Source organism: Mus caroli, chromosome 9 (genome assembly GCF_900094665.2).
Source record: "Mus caroli chromosome 9, CAROLI_EIJ_v1.1, whole genome shotgun sequence".
In the NCBI taxonomy this organism is placed as follows: domain Eukaryota; kingdom Metazoa; phylum Chordata; class Mammalia; order Rodentia; family Muridae; genus Mus; species Mus caroli.
Genome location: NC_034578.1, coordinates 116,544,894 through 116,558,531, shown reverse-complemented (window position 1 = coordinate 116,558,531; position 13,638 = coordinate 116,544,894). Strand labels below are relative to the sequence as shown.

Below are 13,638 nucleotides of genomic sequence, written 5' to 3'. Positions count from 1 at the left end.
ACTCACTTTGTAGACCAGGCTGGCCTCGAACTCAGAAATCCACCTGCCTCTGCCTCCCAAGTGCTGGGATTAAAGGCGTGCGCCACCACGCCCGGCTTGCCTATTTTTGTTTTTTATTGATATTGTTTGTTTTTTGTTTCCTTTGTTAAGACAAAGTTTGGATTGGAATTGAACTCACTGTGTAGCACAGGCTGGTTTTGAACTCTGATCCTCCAACCTCAGTCCCTCAAATGCTAAGAATTCAGATATACAGCACCACGTCTGGTATACCACATTATATACAGGTTTAAGTTTCTAACCTGTTAAAATTTGATGTCATGGATTTTGATAGTTCAGCATCTGAGAACCTGGGTGGTTTGAAGAAGCGTTGTTGGTAAGGACACAAGGACACGGATCCACACCAGCAGAGGACACTGCCTGCATGGGAGGAAATGCCTTGCCTTGTTAAAGTGATTCGAGGAGGGGTGGGTTTCTTCCCCTGGTGTTCCCAGCAGGTGCGGCTCTAGGGCCGAAGTGTTTACTTAGCACATTGAGCTAGATTCTAGCCGTCACGCTGAAGACTCAGCTCTGCAGCGGTGGGAATAAGGCAACGTGGCCGTAACTGTCAGCAACTCTTTCTTACTTGTAAATTAGGAACGTTCTCACCTAATGATTGAAAACTGAGCACCTTACAATTCAGCCAGAAAAATGCTGGAAATTGGGCTAGAGAGATGGCTCACCAGGTAAGAGCTCTGGCGGCTCATCCAGAACACGTGGTTCAATTCCCAGCACCCACATGGCAGCTCACAACTGTCTGCACTCCAGGTCCCGGGGATCTGATGCTCTCTTCTGGGCACCTGCACTTATGTGTACACACACACACACACACACACACATACACACACAAATAAATAAAAATAAAATAAATCCTAAAAGTTTTAAACATTATTTTCATTTTTTCTTTGTTTTCTTTTTCAAATTGTGTTTTACAATCTCTTTACCTGTAATTTTAAATGAGTTTTCTAAAGCAATAAGCAATGATAATCAATTTGAAAAATACAAATAAGTCTCAGACCACTACTGTACCGTATCTCTTTATAAATTATGTCTAGGCTAGAAGTCAGTTATTGATAGTGGCAATGCAGACCGTCACACTCTGTCCCCAGAGGCCACAAGTGTCCTGTGTTACCAGCATGTGTGTGTGTTGGGGGAGGGTTGGGGATGTGGCTCAGTTGGTAGAGCTGCTGCCCAGGATGCTCAAAGCCCTGGGTTTGATTCCCAGCACTGCATAGAACCAGACATAGTGGCGCACAGAGAAAACACCAGCACTTGCCTGTAGATCCAGCGTCTGGGAGGTGGAGGCAGGAGAATTGCCTTGAGCTACATACTGACGTGGAGGCCAGCCTGGGCTACATGAGATCCTCTCTCTCACACACACACAAGTGAACGGAAGGCTTGGTGGCTGCCCAGTGCTGTAGGTTGAAGGCGAATCATCTCACCGGCTGGGTTGTGATGGACCCATGGCCAGAGGCCCCTGCCCCTCTGAGGTCTCTTACCACCATACCTCTCTTGCTGTACTTCTCAGGCGACATTCTCAATGCCCTGGCAAACGTGTCTGGCCGGAAGCACCCATCCACGGTCCAGGGGAAGCAGCTGAAGATGTGTCTCCCCATGATGCCTGTGGTGCTTCACCTGGTGATGTCGCAGGTAACACATGCCTACCCCCATGCTTGTCCCCAGAGCAGAGCCACCTCCACTGCGACCAGAGCCTTCCGTTCATTCGTCTTGGATTAGATGTGCTCATGGCTTTGGAGATCTAATCCGTGGGAAATCTTGTCCCACAGGTATTTCGACCTCAAGTTGTGACCGAAGAGTTTCTCTTCAGCTACGGAACTATTCTTGTGAGTAGCAGGAGCCATGTGTGGCCAGCACCACTGCCATTGCTGATGGCTGCAGCACGGGTGCGAGAAGGGAGGAATTGAAAGGCTCAGTGGTATTTGTTTGTAGGGAAGTGACCTTTTTATATTTTTATCTGTTCTCTGTAATAAAATTTGACATTTGGGAAAAATACATTCTCTCCTGATAATGTATTTTGTTCAGAGACAGCCCCTAATAGGGTAACAAGCCCACGTAAACACTCAGTAGATAGCGAGTTAGGCATTTGAACAGACATGGGTGGGAGTCGGGGGCTGAGAATTCCGTGCTACTAACTGGCTTGGTGCCAGCCACGCACACATCTCTCTAGGATGATGTTTTCTTTGCTAAGTTAGACTCAATTGTGCTCCGTTTTTTCTTTTTCACTTATTTTTGACAATGTGGGAAGATGTGAAAACAAGCTGACCTGTTACTTTCATTCCGGGTCTGCACACACAGATTTTTCTGATGATGCTGTGCCCAGGAAGTGACAGTGTGTGGTGTGGGCATGCTGAGGCAGGACACTCTAAGTCCTGTCACTCGCCATCTGGAGCCTGACCTTGCTGTCTACACTAAGCCCAGGAGTCTTGAGGGTGTCATAGCGGCACAGACAGCACCGTGACATTTCGGCATCATTGTTTCTGGGAAAACATTGTTGTTGTTGCTGCTAGTGAGTGAGGTTGTTTTCTAGAAGGTTCTTCCTGGAGGAGAAGGTGATGTTTCTAGGACACACATCGAAGAGAGGTGTCTGAGGTCAAAGTGTTGGGGCTCTGTTTCAACTTTGTTCTCATGGTATGAAATCCTTAAGTCTAGGAAGTTCGTGCAGTGGGCCGTGAATTCTCCTGCATCTGTGAGCACCACCCCAGTCATCTGCCACCCCTGTAACTAGCTCTTTGTCTCTCTCCTACCAAGACTGCTGTAAGGACATGGCATACATGTCAGGGTCTAGAACAGTCTTGTCTCCTGTAGCGTGCCGTGGAGTTTCACACAGTGTTGAGTAAACAGGTGTGGCCTGTGTTTCTGTGTGTTCTTCTCCCTCTGACCCAGTACCATTCCCCTCCCCTGCCCTCCCCTCCTCTATTCTCCCTCTCCTCCCTCCTCCCTTCCTTTCTTCCCTCCCCACCCCTCCCTCCCTTCCCCACCTCTTTTACTGTCTGGACTTTTCTCTGCTTGCAATGAGCACACTTTATAGTTTCAACAACCAGGGAAGCCGCTGTGAATTTTCAGGAGAGAATTGTTTGCACCTATTTCAGGGACAGAGCACCACATGGGCTCAGAGACCAGAATGGAGGCCACATCAAGGAAGGGCCTCTTTCTTCTCCAGGAACAGGTCTGCTCTCTGCTGGTCTTCTGTAGGTTTGCCTCTATACAGGTGTTGGTTGAGAATTAAAACCAACCTGCTTGGTTTATTATGGTGTGGGAAAAAACCCTTCACACTTCTGGGTCTTGGTTCTCAGTCGGGAGTTTAGATGAACACAATGGCAAACTTCTTTTTTTTTTTTTTTTTTTTTTTGGTTTTTCGAGACAGGGTTTCTCTGTGTAGCCCTGGCTGTCCTGGCACTCACTTTGTAGACCAGGCTGGCCTCGAACTCAGAAATCCGCCTGCCTCTGCCTCCCGAGTGCTGGGATTAAAGGCGTGCGCCACCACGCCCAGCTGGCAAACTTCTTATTTTGAGGCTGGCAAGATGGGCTCAGTGGTTAGAGGTGCTTGTCGCTAAGCCTGATGACCTGGGTTTGAGCCCTAGACCCATCCAATAGAAGGAGAGGCCTAACTCTTGAAAGTTGTTTAAGGGCACCACGCATGCATACGGGCATGTACACATGCACATGCACACACACATGCACACGCAGGCACACAGGCACCCACGCACTCATGCACACAGTCACGCAGGAATGAGATGGTCTTTGGGCCATCTTCCGAGTTGAGGCAGCGTTCTCAGTGTGCATCATGGCTGCTCCTAGAACACCTTCATGGCTTTCTCATGGTATCTGTTTGTACCATCTTGGTGTTGAGTGACATTGGAAAGCACAGGTCACTGTCTAATCCACAACCTGGTTCAGTTATCTGTGCATTTGTTGTGAGCTATTGAGTCAGATGTTGCTTCTGTGAGTTTAATCTTCCTAGAAATTAGCAAAAATATTCTTCCAGTTCCTGTGTCCTTCTGATGTCATCGGAGGGAACCAGCCAGCCTCATGCCTTCCAGCCCCCGGAAATGGGAAGTGGAGGCCGACATCTAAAGCTTTGAAAACATTTGTTTTTCTCTTTGGTTAGCAAAAGTTTGCTAAATGTCATACATACATGGAACAATGTGTACAACTACATACATGTATGCCAATGTGCCTGCCTTCTGGACATGTCAGGGCTGGACCATGTCAGTTGACCTTGGATCTTTTCTCCACTTTATCCTTTGAGACAGGGTCTGTTCTGGAGCCCCGAGTTTGCTGCTTGGCAGAGAGTGTCTAGGTCTCCCTGTCTCCACCTTCCAGTCTTTCACAGTAAGCTCCAGGTGTCAGCTTGACACAACCCAGCTCCACTGGTGAGAGGGAATCTCAGCTGACAAATAGCCTGGAATAGATTGGACTGTGGGCATGTCTGTGATGTAGGAGTCCCAGTCCACTGTGGGCAGCGCAATCCCTGGGCAGGTGAGCCTGTTGGAGAAGTGAGTTAGCTGAGCAAGCCAGAGGAAGCAAGCCAGTAAGCAGTGTTCCTCCATGGTTTCTGTTTCAAGCTCCTGGCCTGCTGTCTTTCTTCAGTGATGGACTGTGACCTGTAAGCTAAAACAAGCCCTTTCTCCCACAATTTGCTGTTGGTCATGGTGTTTATCACAGCAACAGAAAGGACACTGTTGCTGCGGGATTACAGGTGTGCACTGCCAATGCTGTGCCCACTGCTACTGCTGTGCCCAGCTTTGGTGCGGGTGCTGGGCTTTGAACTTGGGTCCTTGTGCCTGTTCAGGAAGCACTTGTCCCACTGGACTGCCTCCCTGACTCAGCTTTGTGAAGAAATGCTCTACTTGTTCCATCTGGAGCTCAACATTCTTGTCAGTATTCTTTATAACGTGTCCAAGTAGTCTCCACCACACTAGGCTTACTATAGTTTAGCTTTCAAAAACTGTGCCTCGATGTGAGGTATTAAGTTCCCGCTGTATCCAGGAACAGCATACACCAGAACTTGTTGGCTTTGGGTAAAGCGGGTATGAAGAAGGCCCACAGTTGCTGTGTCTTCACTTATCACAAGGGTCCTTAAAGCAGGGACCTGGGGGTAAGTGGCCCTGTGTGTCTTTAATGGCACCAGGCCACAGCTTGCTGTGTCATGTAAGGGGCATTACCATCTTCATCAGAGCAGCTGTGACAACTTGAGAGATTCCCTTCCAGCTGTATGCAATTCTGCTTCAGTTGCACTGGGTCCTGTGGTCTGAGGAGGCTCTAGAGCAGTGTTTCTCAACCTCAGGGGTCACATATCAGATAGTTATATTACGATTCATAATAGTAGCAGCAGTACAGTTCTGACACATGAGGAACTGTGTAAAGGGTCGCAGCACTAGGAAGGCTGAGAACCACTGCTCTAGAGTGTGCAGAAAATGGAAGGCGACTTGGGGTGGGGTGTCAAGACTCCATCTGTGTAGCTAAGGGAACATGGCATCCTTCCTCACAGGCGCACAGCTTCCTGCCACCCTCAGCTCTGCTCCGGAAGTAAACCCAACAAACCCAGCAGTTGGGTAAGCTGGACACTGCTGGGGCAGTTCTTCACTCCGCTCCTTTTATGGTAGAACATTCTAGATAATTACATATGGGATATGAGACTAGAATTAGCTTTATATAAACATTTCCCCCAATTAAATGAAGTTTGGGTCTTAAGGAGTCTGCTGTTGTGCCAAGACTGAGCAGGTCGCTTTTAAACCATCTTGGGCCTTCATCTTTGGCCTTCACCAGGCAGGGATTAGCCAAATGCTAACTGCTCCTTCCCCGTGCTGTGGAGGCTATGGCCAGAAAACAAGAAGGAAAGACAAAGGGAGATGAATGGGTGGCTCTTTATTTCCTGCCTCCTTCCTTGAGGTTCTTGGTTCATGAGCCTAGGACAGGGAGGGACTTGTAGGTTCTCCTGACCTTGCTGGTTTATAAAAGTGTAGATTGACAGCCAAGGCACTCCCCAACCTGTGCGAAGCTTTCTGACAAGCAAGTTCTTGATGGCTCTAGGTTTGTGTTGTGGAGAAAGCAGAGATGGTATCCTGCTATGCTGTAGAGCAAATGACCAAATGCTTACTTGTAGCTCTGCGAATGTTCTGGGGAGGAGTTTCTGTCTTTGCACTGACTGTAAACACCCATTCCCATCTTGCTGTGGGGTCTGTTCTGCCTCCTGGAAGGACAACTGTAAACTCCGAGGTGCCCTTGGCCTGGCAGCAAGTCCTTTTACCCACTGGACCTTCTCTCCAGCCCTGACGTGCTGTTTTCTGCTCCTCACTCTTCCTCAGGATACGGCAGTCCTGAGCAGTCTGCTGGTTTGTGCCAGATTGTGTAAGGACTGGTTTCTTGAGCTGAGTGTGTATGGGGACTTAACGGGGATGAGAAGTGTCTGCTAGAGGCAGAGGGTGTATGTGGCTCTGCTTGACCATACATACACATAAAATAAATCTTAAAAAAAACCCCAACACCTTTCTTTTAAATTATGTATATGTATATATCTGTGTGTGGGGTTTGTGTACATGTGAGTGCAATACCTGTGGCGTCCAGGAGGAGGTGTCAGAGGTCCTGGAGCTGAAGTTACAGTTCTGACCCATCCAACTTGGGTGCTAGGAACTGAACTCTTAACCACTGAGCCACAGGTATATACTATTCATATATATGAATATACTACATATATTTATATAAGCACATTTTAAACTATGATTACAAAGTGTATAATATATATATATATATTTAGGCTTTTTAAAATTTATTTATTTTATGAATATGAGTACACTATAGCAGTCTTCAGACACGCCAGAAGAGGGCATCAGATTCCATTAGAGATGGTTGTGAGCCACCATGTAGTTGCTGGGAGTTGCACTCAGGACCTCTGGAAGAGCAGTCAATCCTCTTAACTGCTAAGCTACCACTCTAGCCCTATATTTAGTTTTTTCCCATGAACTTAAGAATCAGAGGTGTGGATTCAGACAAAATGCTACCTACCTAAGTTTTATTTCAGAGTTATTTTGAGCTCCTCATTTATTGAATACTTATTTTGTTTTGTTTTTTTTCAGAGTCACATTAAGTCAATTGACTTGGGGGAAACCAACATAGACGGAGCCATAGGTGAGCAGCCCGGGCCTTTGACACCCATGCATCATGAAGGGCCTGGGTGGCAGACACCTACGGTAACCACCTCTGTGGTCTCGATCATCCTAGGCATCGTGGCATCTGAGGAGTTCATCAAGATCACCTTGTCGGCATTCGAAGCAGTGATCCAGTACCCGGTTCTGCTGGCCGACTACCGCTCGACGGTCAGTTTCTCGGGAAGCCCTCCATGATTTGCTTGATAATCCTGTATACACGTATGTTGGGCTGACAGGTGTTCATCCCGTGGAGAAACCATTCAGGAAAGTGGGGAAAGCCCCAGAAAGCTGCTTCCAGTTTTGATTGGGGGGTGGGTGGGTGAGTTTCTCCGACTGTCTCTTTGCTTCCTCCCCCTTCTCCTGTGGTAGCACACGCCTGTGGAGGAGGGCTTTGCAGACATTGGGGGTGTTGCCCCTGCCTCGCTAGTGCTGGGATTTCAGGCTGCATGCACAAGTCAATCTGTGACTTGTGACTTCGCAAGCCCCTCGAGGGTTCTGGCTCCCACTGTGGCTGCCCACTCAGCCACTGCTCGTGACTTTGGTTGTTTTTCTTCTGTCATAGGAAGACATCTTGTAGACATTTTGCGTGTGTTTTCTCTCCACATCTACATTGCTGTTACAGTTTCCTGGTCCCTGCAGATGTGTTTGTTTATGTGCATTTCATGCAGTTGCTAATCAGAAGTCAGCCACATGCCTTTCTGTGGCATCTGCCACACTGTGCTCCTGGCTCGGTCGTCCTGTGTCCTCTCTGAAGCCTCCGTGTGCGTTCCTTTCTCCTCAGATGCTCATGCTGGGCTCAGCTAGGAGCCTCATTTTCTTCAACTGAGACCCTGTCATGCCACGGCCTTCTATGTGCAGGAGACATTGCACGCCATGACTTCTCTGTGTTCTAGGAGTGGATAAGTGGCCAGGCCTTGGTGGCAGAGCTGGTATTGCCCAACGTGGAGAGTCATATCCCTTTACCTGCACAGAGCCACGTATCAGAGGCTCACTGGACGCCTGTACTGGCAGGAGCCAGTGATTCCCAAGGGTCCTGTCGTGTGTACTTGGTGGTGAATGCCTCCTGCCAGAGTCCATCCTTTCTACCACAGACTTTCATCCAGAAATAGCTCTCGAAGCTCCCCGATGTCTTCTCAGGCTTGAATAATGTTAGGATTTGGGGGTTTCATACCTCATCACAGTGTGCAGGGATAGAGTTGGTCCACATTTCCCTGTACACCTAACAGGAAGGAGCCAGTCACCGCCATGGCGCTGGGTCCAGTGCATCCCAGGTCTCTGATTGAGATGTTACTTATTGATCCTGTTGCTTGATGAACAATAACCTCATGGCTAATTTGTTCAGATCCAGTGTTTATAAATATCTGTATTGCATTTAAATAGAAATTTAATTAGTGTGTTTTCTAATCATGAAACACAAGTGTGCTAATTATTGCCACGACAGCCTCAATTATGATAGGAAAGGCATCGTCACCATGTTACTGCTTCATAAAAATGCTCTCTAATGCTGAGGCTCATGGGAAATCTTCTAATTATCTCTTCTTGGGCATGAGTGGAATGCATGAGGAAAAGAATGCACACCCCAGGGAGCCTCTATTGTCTTAGATTTCAGCACATACCGTGTTCAAGGCTCCTGATCGATACCTGCCTAGCTAACTGCATTTAATTCTTGGTAAGCACGGAGCCAGCCCAGCTGCTGCTTTGGGTTGTCAGGGTATTTAGTTCCAGTGGGCACATGGAGGTCAGCTCCACCCAGTACAGGCACCTGTGAGTCACCTTTCACTGTGTGGAGAGACCTGACAATGGAGGGAGGTGTAAGGCAACACAAGTTCACTTTAATTGCCAACTTGCTACAATGTAGCATCGCAGTGGGAGGGAGCAAGTCTCCATGGGGAACTGTCCAGATCAGGTTGCTCTTGGGCATGTCTGCAGGGAACTGTCTTGGATATGGTAACTGATGGTAGGGGGTTGGTGCATTGGTAGGGTGTGTGAAGCACAGGACTAGCCCACTGTGGGTGGCCCCATTCCTGGGGTTTGTGTCCTAGACTGTATAAAAGGAGAGACAGTGAGTGTGAGCTAGCCCCAAACAGCATCAGGTAGCAGAGGGAAATGGTCCCACTGGCCCCACGGAAGAATGTTTCTATGACCTTTCCAAGAAGAGGAAGCACTGTTTAGTTTGAACCTGTCAAGTGTGCAAAGCTGGGACAACCAGACCTCCGTAGAGGAGGGAAGTGCTCCTGCTTCTGGTAACTTCTGTCAGCATCCAGAAATTGGTGCCACATGGGTGAAGCGCCCCTCCTGGTCACACAGGTGGGAGTTAGGCAAAGATTAAGTGTAACTAGTGTTTTTCTTCCCTTATCTCTCTCCCCTCCTTTCTGGCCTCAGTAACTTGAAACAATGTGGAGATTTATTTTTTTGTGAACCAGCTCTTTAAAGGAAGGCTAGAGAATGCAGGGCGAACTGTGGATAGGAGATCCTCAGGATAGGCAGTCCTGAGTAGTCTGCTGGTTTGTGCCTGATTGTGTAAGGACAGGTTTCTTGAGCTGAGTGTGTATGGGGACTTAATTGGGATGGGAAGTGTCTGCTGGAGGCAGAGGGTGTATGTGGCTCTGCTTGACCAGGCCTAGAGCTGAGCAGGCGTCCCCTCTCTCGGGGAAGGTGTTTAGGAAAGGACGCCTGAAGGGATTGTCCTCAAGTCAGGCTCACTTGGCCAGGGAGACCTTGCTGGGACCCTAACTGACAGTGTTGGGAGGAGGTGGGAGGAAGAATGGAGTTTGCAGTCAGAGAGAAGTGAGCAATGTCTTCCTGGGCACTGTGAGGTGCTTGGGGCTGTTGTTTCTAGGATGCCATTATAGAGATATGGAGTTATGTGCCCGGGTTACTTTTATTCTCTGCCCAGGAGAGGCACCGTTACTGGTGAGGCATACTGTGGTCAGAGAAACCCCTCCAGCAGGTGGTGGATTAGCATTTGACCCACTCAGGTCTGAATGTCGCCTTAGGGAGACAGCTTTATCTCACTGATCCTTTGCTAGATCCCCCACTTTGTTGAAACCAGTCCTTTTCTAAAATACCTGGATGGATTCTATGTATTATTTGGTGCCCCACCCTTGTATTCTCCACCGGAGCCCGGTCACCCCTGCAGAGTGGACATGGATTTTTTTTTCCAGTGTGATTATAGAGTTCTGCCTACATTCAGGGGAATGTAATTAACCCCCTGCTGTGAGAACCTTGGGTTGGTGTTGCTGAGGCCTGTAGATTCCATTTTCAGTGTTGCTTTAAATACACAAACTGAAGTGCATGCAGTTTTATGGAAAAGCCTTCATACTGAAATATCAACTGATAACACATTTGCCCTGGCGCTGGCTGGGCCCCGTGCCACGCACTGAGGTTGTTTGTCTGAACAGCTCCCTCTGACCTCAGCCCCCTTGTGGCGCTGTCTGTTCCCCTTCAGCCCTCCTTCAGATGCTGAGGAGGGGTGGGGGAAGGAGTGGGAGCATGAGCACGAGGGGTGCAGGGCAGACCAGAAAGGCCAGCCTGCCCTCAGGATTTAGACCTCCATCTTGCCTACTGTCTCTAGATGGTTTGATTCTTTCTAGGTCATTTTCAAGTGAGCATACTAGGCCCTCCCCATCTGCAAATTCAGGTCTGTAGCACTAAAAAGCAAGCGAGGGAGGTCTGCAAAGGCAGAGAAGCAGCACCCAGCATGCCTGTGAGGGCATCACAGGGTCGAACATTTGATACCCAGTGGCTGTATCAAACATACCTTCTCTCCCCAGAAACCCTGGCTCACCAACCTTTATGGTTATGTCTGTGTATGCACATATCTGTAAATGTGTGTGTGTGTGCACACATCTGTAAATGTGTGTGTGTGCACACATCTGTAAATGTGTGTGTGTGTGCACAGTCTGTAAATGTCTGTGTGTGCACACATCTGTAAATGTGTGTGTGTGTACACGTCTGTGTCTGTGATGCACACGTCTGTAAATGTGTGTGTGCACACATCTGTAAATGTGTGTGTGTGTGTACACTCTGTAAATGTGTGTGCACACGTCTGTAAATGTCTGTGTGTGCACACATCTGTAAATGTGTGTGTGTGCACACATCTGTAAATGTCTGTGTGTGCACACATCTGTAAATGTCTGTGTGTGCACACGTCTGTAAATGTGTGTGTGCGCACAGATCTGTAAATGTCTGTGTGTGCACACATCTGTAAATGTGTGTGTGTGTGCACATGTCTGTAAATGAACATACTTAACACCGAAGGAACTGCTGTGCTTTGATAGCAGTGTGATGAGACCCCTGTGGACACTGTCAGCTCATCTATATAATTTATTTTCTGTTTTTATAAGCTCTGTACCTGATGGTGTTGGCATAGGAGTCACATGTGTGTTGATATTAGGCTGTGTCAGTTATACACATCCCTCAGCCAGTAAAGTACAGACAGTCACCCTTGAGACGTCTGTGGGCAGGGAGAGGAAAGTCTACAAACTTGCTTGTAGAGCCGCTGCCTCCTCCTCCTCCTTCTCTTCCTCCTCCTCCTAACAACTCCAGGAACCAAAAACACTTCTTGACCCTGTGCCCTGAAGACCGTAATTACTTAATATTATTTTCAGTTGTATTTTATGTTTTCCATTTTGCTAGGGTCATTGTTATATACTCAGGAGCATATTCTGCCAAAGGAGCGGTGCTCTTCTTCCCCGTACTAGAAGCTGAAAGACGATACCCTGTTTTGAAAGACAGAGTTAATAAAATCTATCAGATGGCTTTTCTACTGTTTGTTTCCTTTCTGTTCTAGTTCATTCATTCTCTTGAATAACTCACCCTGACCATGGCCTCCCCACTTCTCATATAACTCACCCTGACCACGGCCTCCCCACTTCTCTACTTTTCCATCCTTTAGTGTGTGTGAATTGCTGAATGGACACTAATGCTCACATAATACATTTTTATGTATTTTCTTACTTTATTGATGTGTGTAGGTGTGTGCATCTTGCCAGGGTGTACACTTATGTGCAGGTGCCACAGAGGCCAGAAGAGGGCGCTGGATCCTCCGGAGCTTGACTTACAGGTAGTTGCATGCCATTCAACATGGTGTTAGGAACCAAGCTCTGGTCCTCTGGAGCAGAGGGTGTGCTTAACTGCCAAGCCATCTCTTCAGCCCTCCTGTGTTTCTTATTGAAAAGCCTCTGATAAAGACATCAGTGCTGGTGAGCTAAACGGGAGCAGTCTTTTCTTTGCTAGCACTTGGGTTAGATTTTTAAACTCCCATGCTCTGGAGGTTACTTCCGAAGGTAGAATTTGTCACTGTGGACACTGTTGTGGTTGCCTTGAGGCAGTGAGGAGAAGCAGCATTAACTAAAGCCAAAATGGCAGTATAGTTCTGAAGGTCTCTGAACATGTGTGCAGGGTTGCACAGCGCCTTCCTTCAAATGTGAACCGTCATGCTGTCTGCGTTCTTTTGTGAGTTGACCACCCCCCAACACTAAGTACAACTGTGAGATTTCCCCAGGCTATTCATGTAATCAGTCACAGAGAAGTGAATTGTTGAGTCTTTGTGGAGTGGGTGGTGGTGTGGAATTGGCTTTCTAACTTACTATGTTATTGAAGTTATTAATTTGCTGTAGAGTCTGAATCCTTTCTCAACACAGACTTGCAGGCCCTGACTCTTTTGTTTGGTTTTATCTGGGTTTAAAGGGCTCTCTCTTTTAGGTTCTGTGTACCTGACCCTGGATACAATGTGACCAGCTGCCTCACTCTCCTGCCTGCCACCATGCCTTCCCTATCACTGCACCCTCAGGTTGCTAGCCCAGATGATGTCTTACACCCCCCAAGTCACCTCAGGCTCTCCTCTCCCTCCTCTGATAGCTATGGACGTATTAGGGCTGGTCCCAACACCTGTTTTCTGTGCAGAGCTCCGAGCTAGAGCCTCCTGTCCTTTCTTCCAGGTCATGGATTATATTTTACCGCCCTTGGTCTCCTTGGTTCAAAGCCAGAATGGTGAGTAAGGCTATGTCACTGAGAATTGACTACTCAGTCTGGGTGCTGCTGGGGACCTGGGTCCTCACCACCGTCCTGCCTTGCAAGTGTGTACCACCTTGATGAGCATACGTTCTGTTCTCTCTCTGTCTCTCTCTCTCTCTGTCTCTCTCTCTCTCTCTGTCTCTCTCTCCTCTGTCTCTCTCTCTGTCTCTCTCTCTGTCTCTCTCTCTGTCTCTCTCTCTCCTCTGTCTCTCTCTGTCTCTCTCTCTGTCTCTCTCTCTCTCTCTCTGTCTCTCTCTCCTCTGTCTCTCTCTCTGCCTCTCTCTCTGTCTCTCTCTCTGTCTCTCTCTCTGTCTCTCTCTCTCCTCTGTCTCTCTCTCTGTCTCTCTCTCTCTCTGTCTCTCTCTCTGTCTCTCTCTCCTCTCTCTCTCTCTCTCTCTCTCTGTCTCTCTCTCTC

The 13,638-nt window shown here is 48.0% G+C and overlaps 1 protein-coding gene across 3 annotated transcripts in view; it reads left to right on the top strand.

Moving 5' to 3' along the window:
- Ulk4 (unc-51 like kinase 4) overlaps positions 1-13,638 on the top strand; it is a 283,269-nt gene that overhangs the window by 90,840 nt on the left and 178,791 nt on the right. For all 3 annotated transcript variants that reach the window (XM_021173385.2, XM_021173384.2, XM_021173383.2), the window contains exons 24-28: positions 1,565-1,686; positions 1,824-1,880; positions 7,134-7,185; positions 7,279-7,373; positions 13,148-13,199. In XM_021173385.2, the coding sequence (XP_021029044.1) occupies positions 1,565-1,686; positions 1,824-1,880; positions 7,134-7,185; positions 7,279-7,373; positions 13,148-13,199 (378 nt within the window). The remainder of the gene's footprint in view (positions 1-1,564; positions 1,687-1,823; positions 1,881-7,133; positions 7,186-7,278; positions 7,374-13,147; positions 13,200-13,638) is intronic.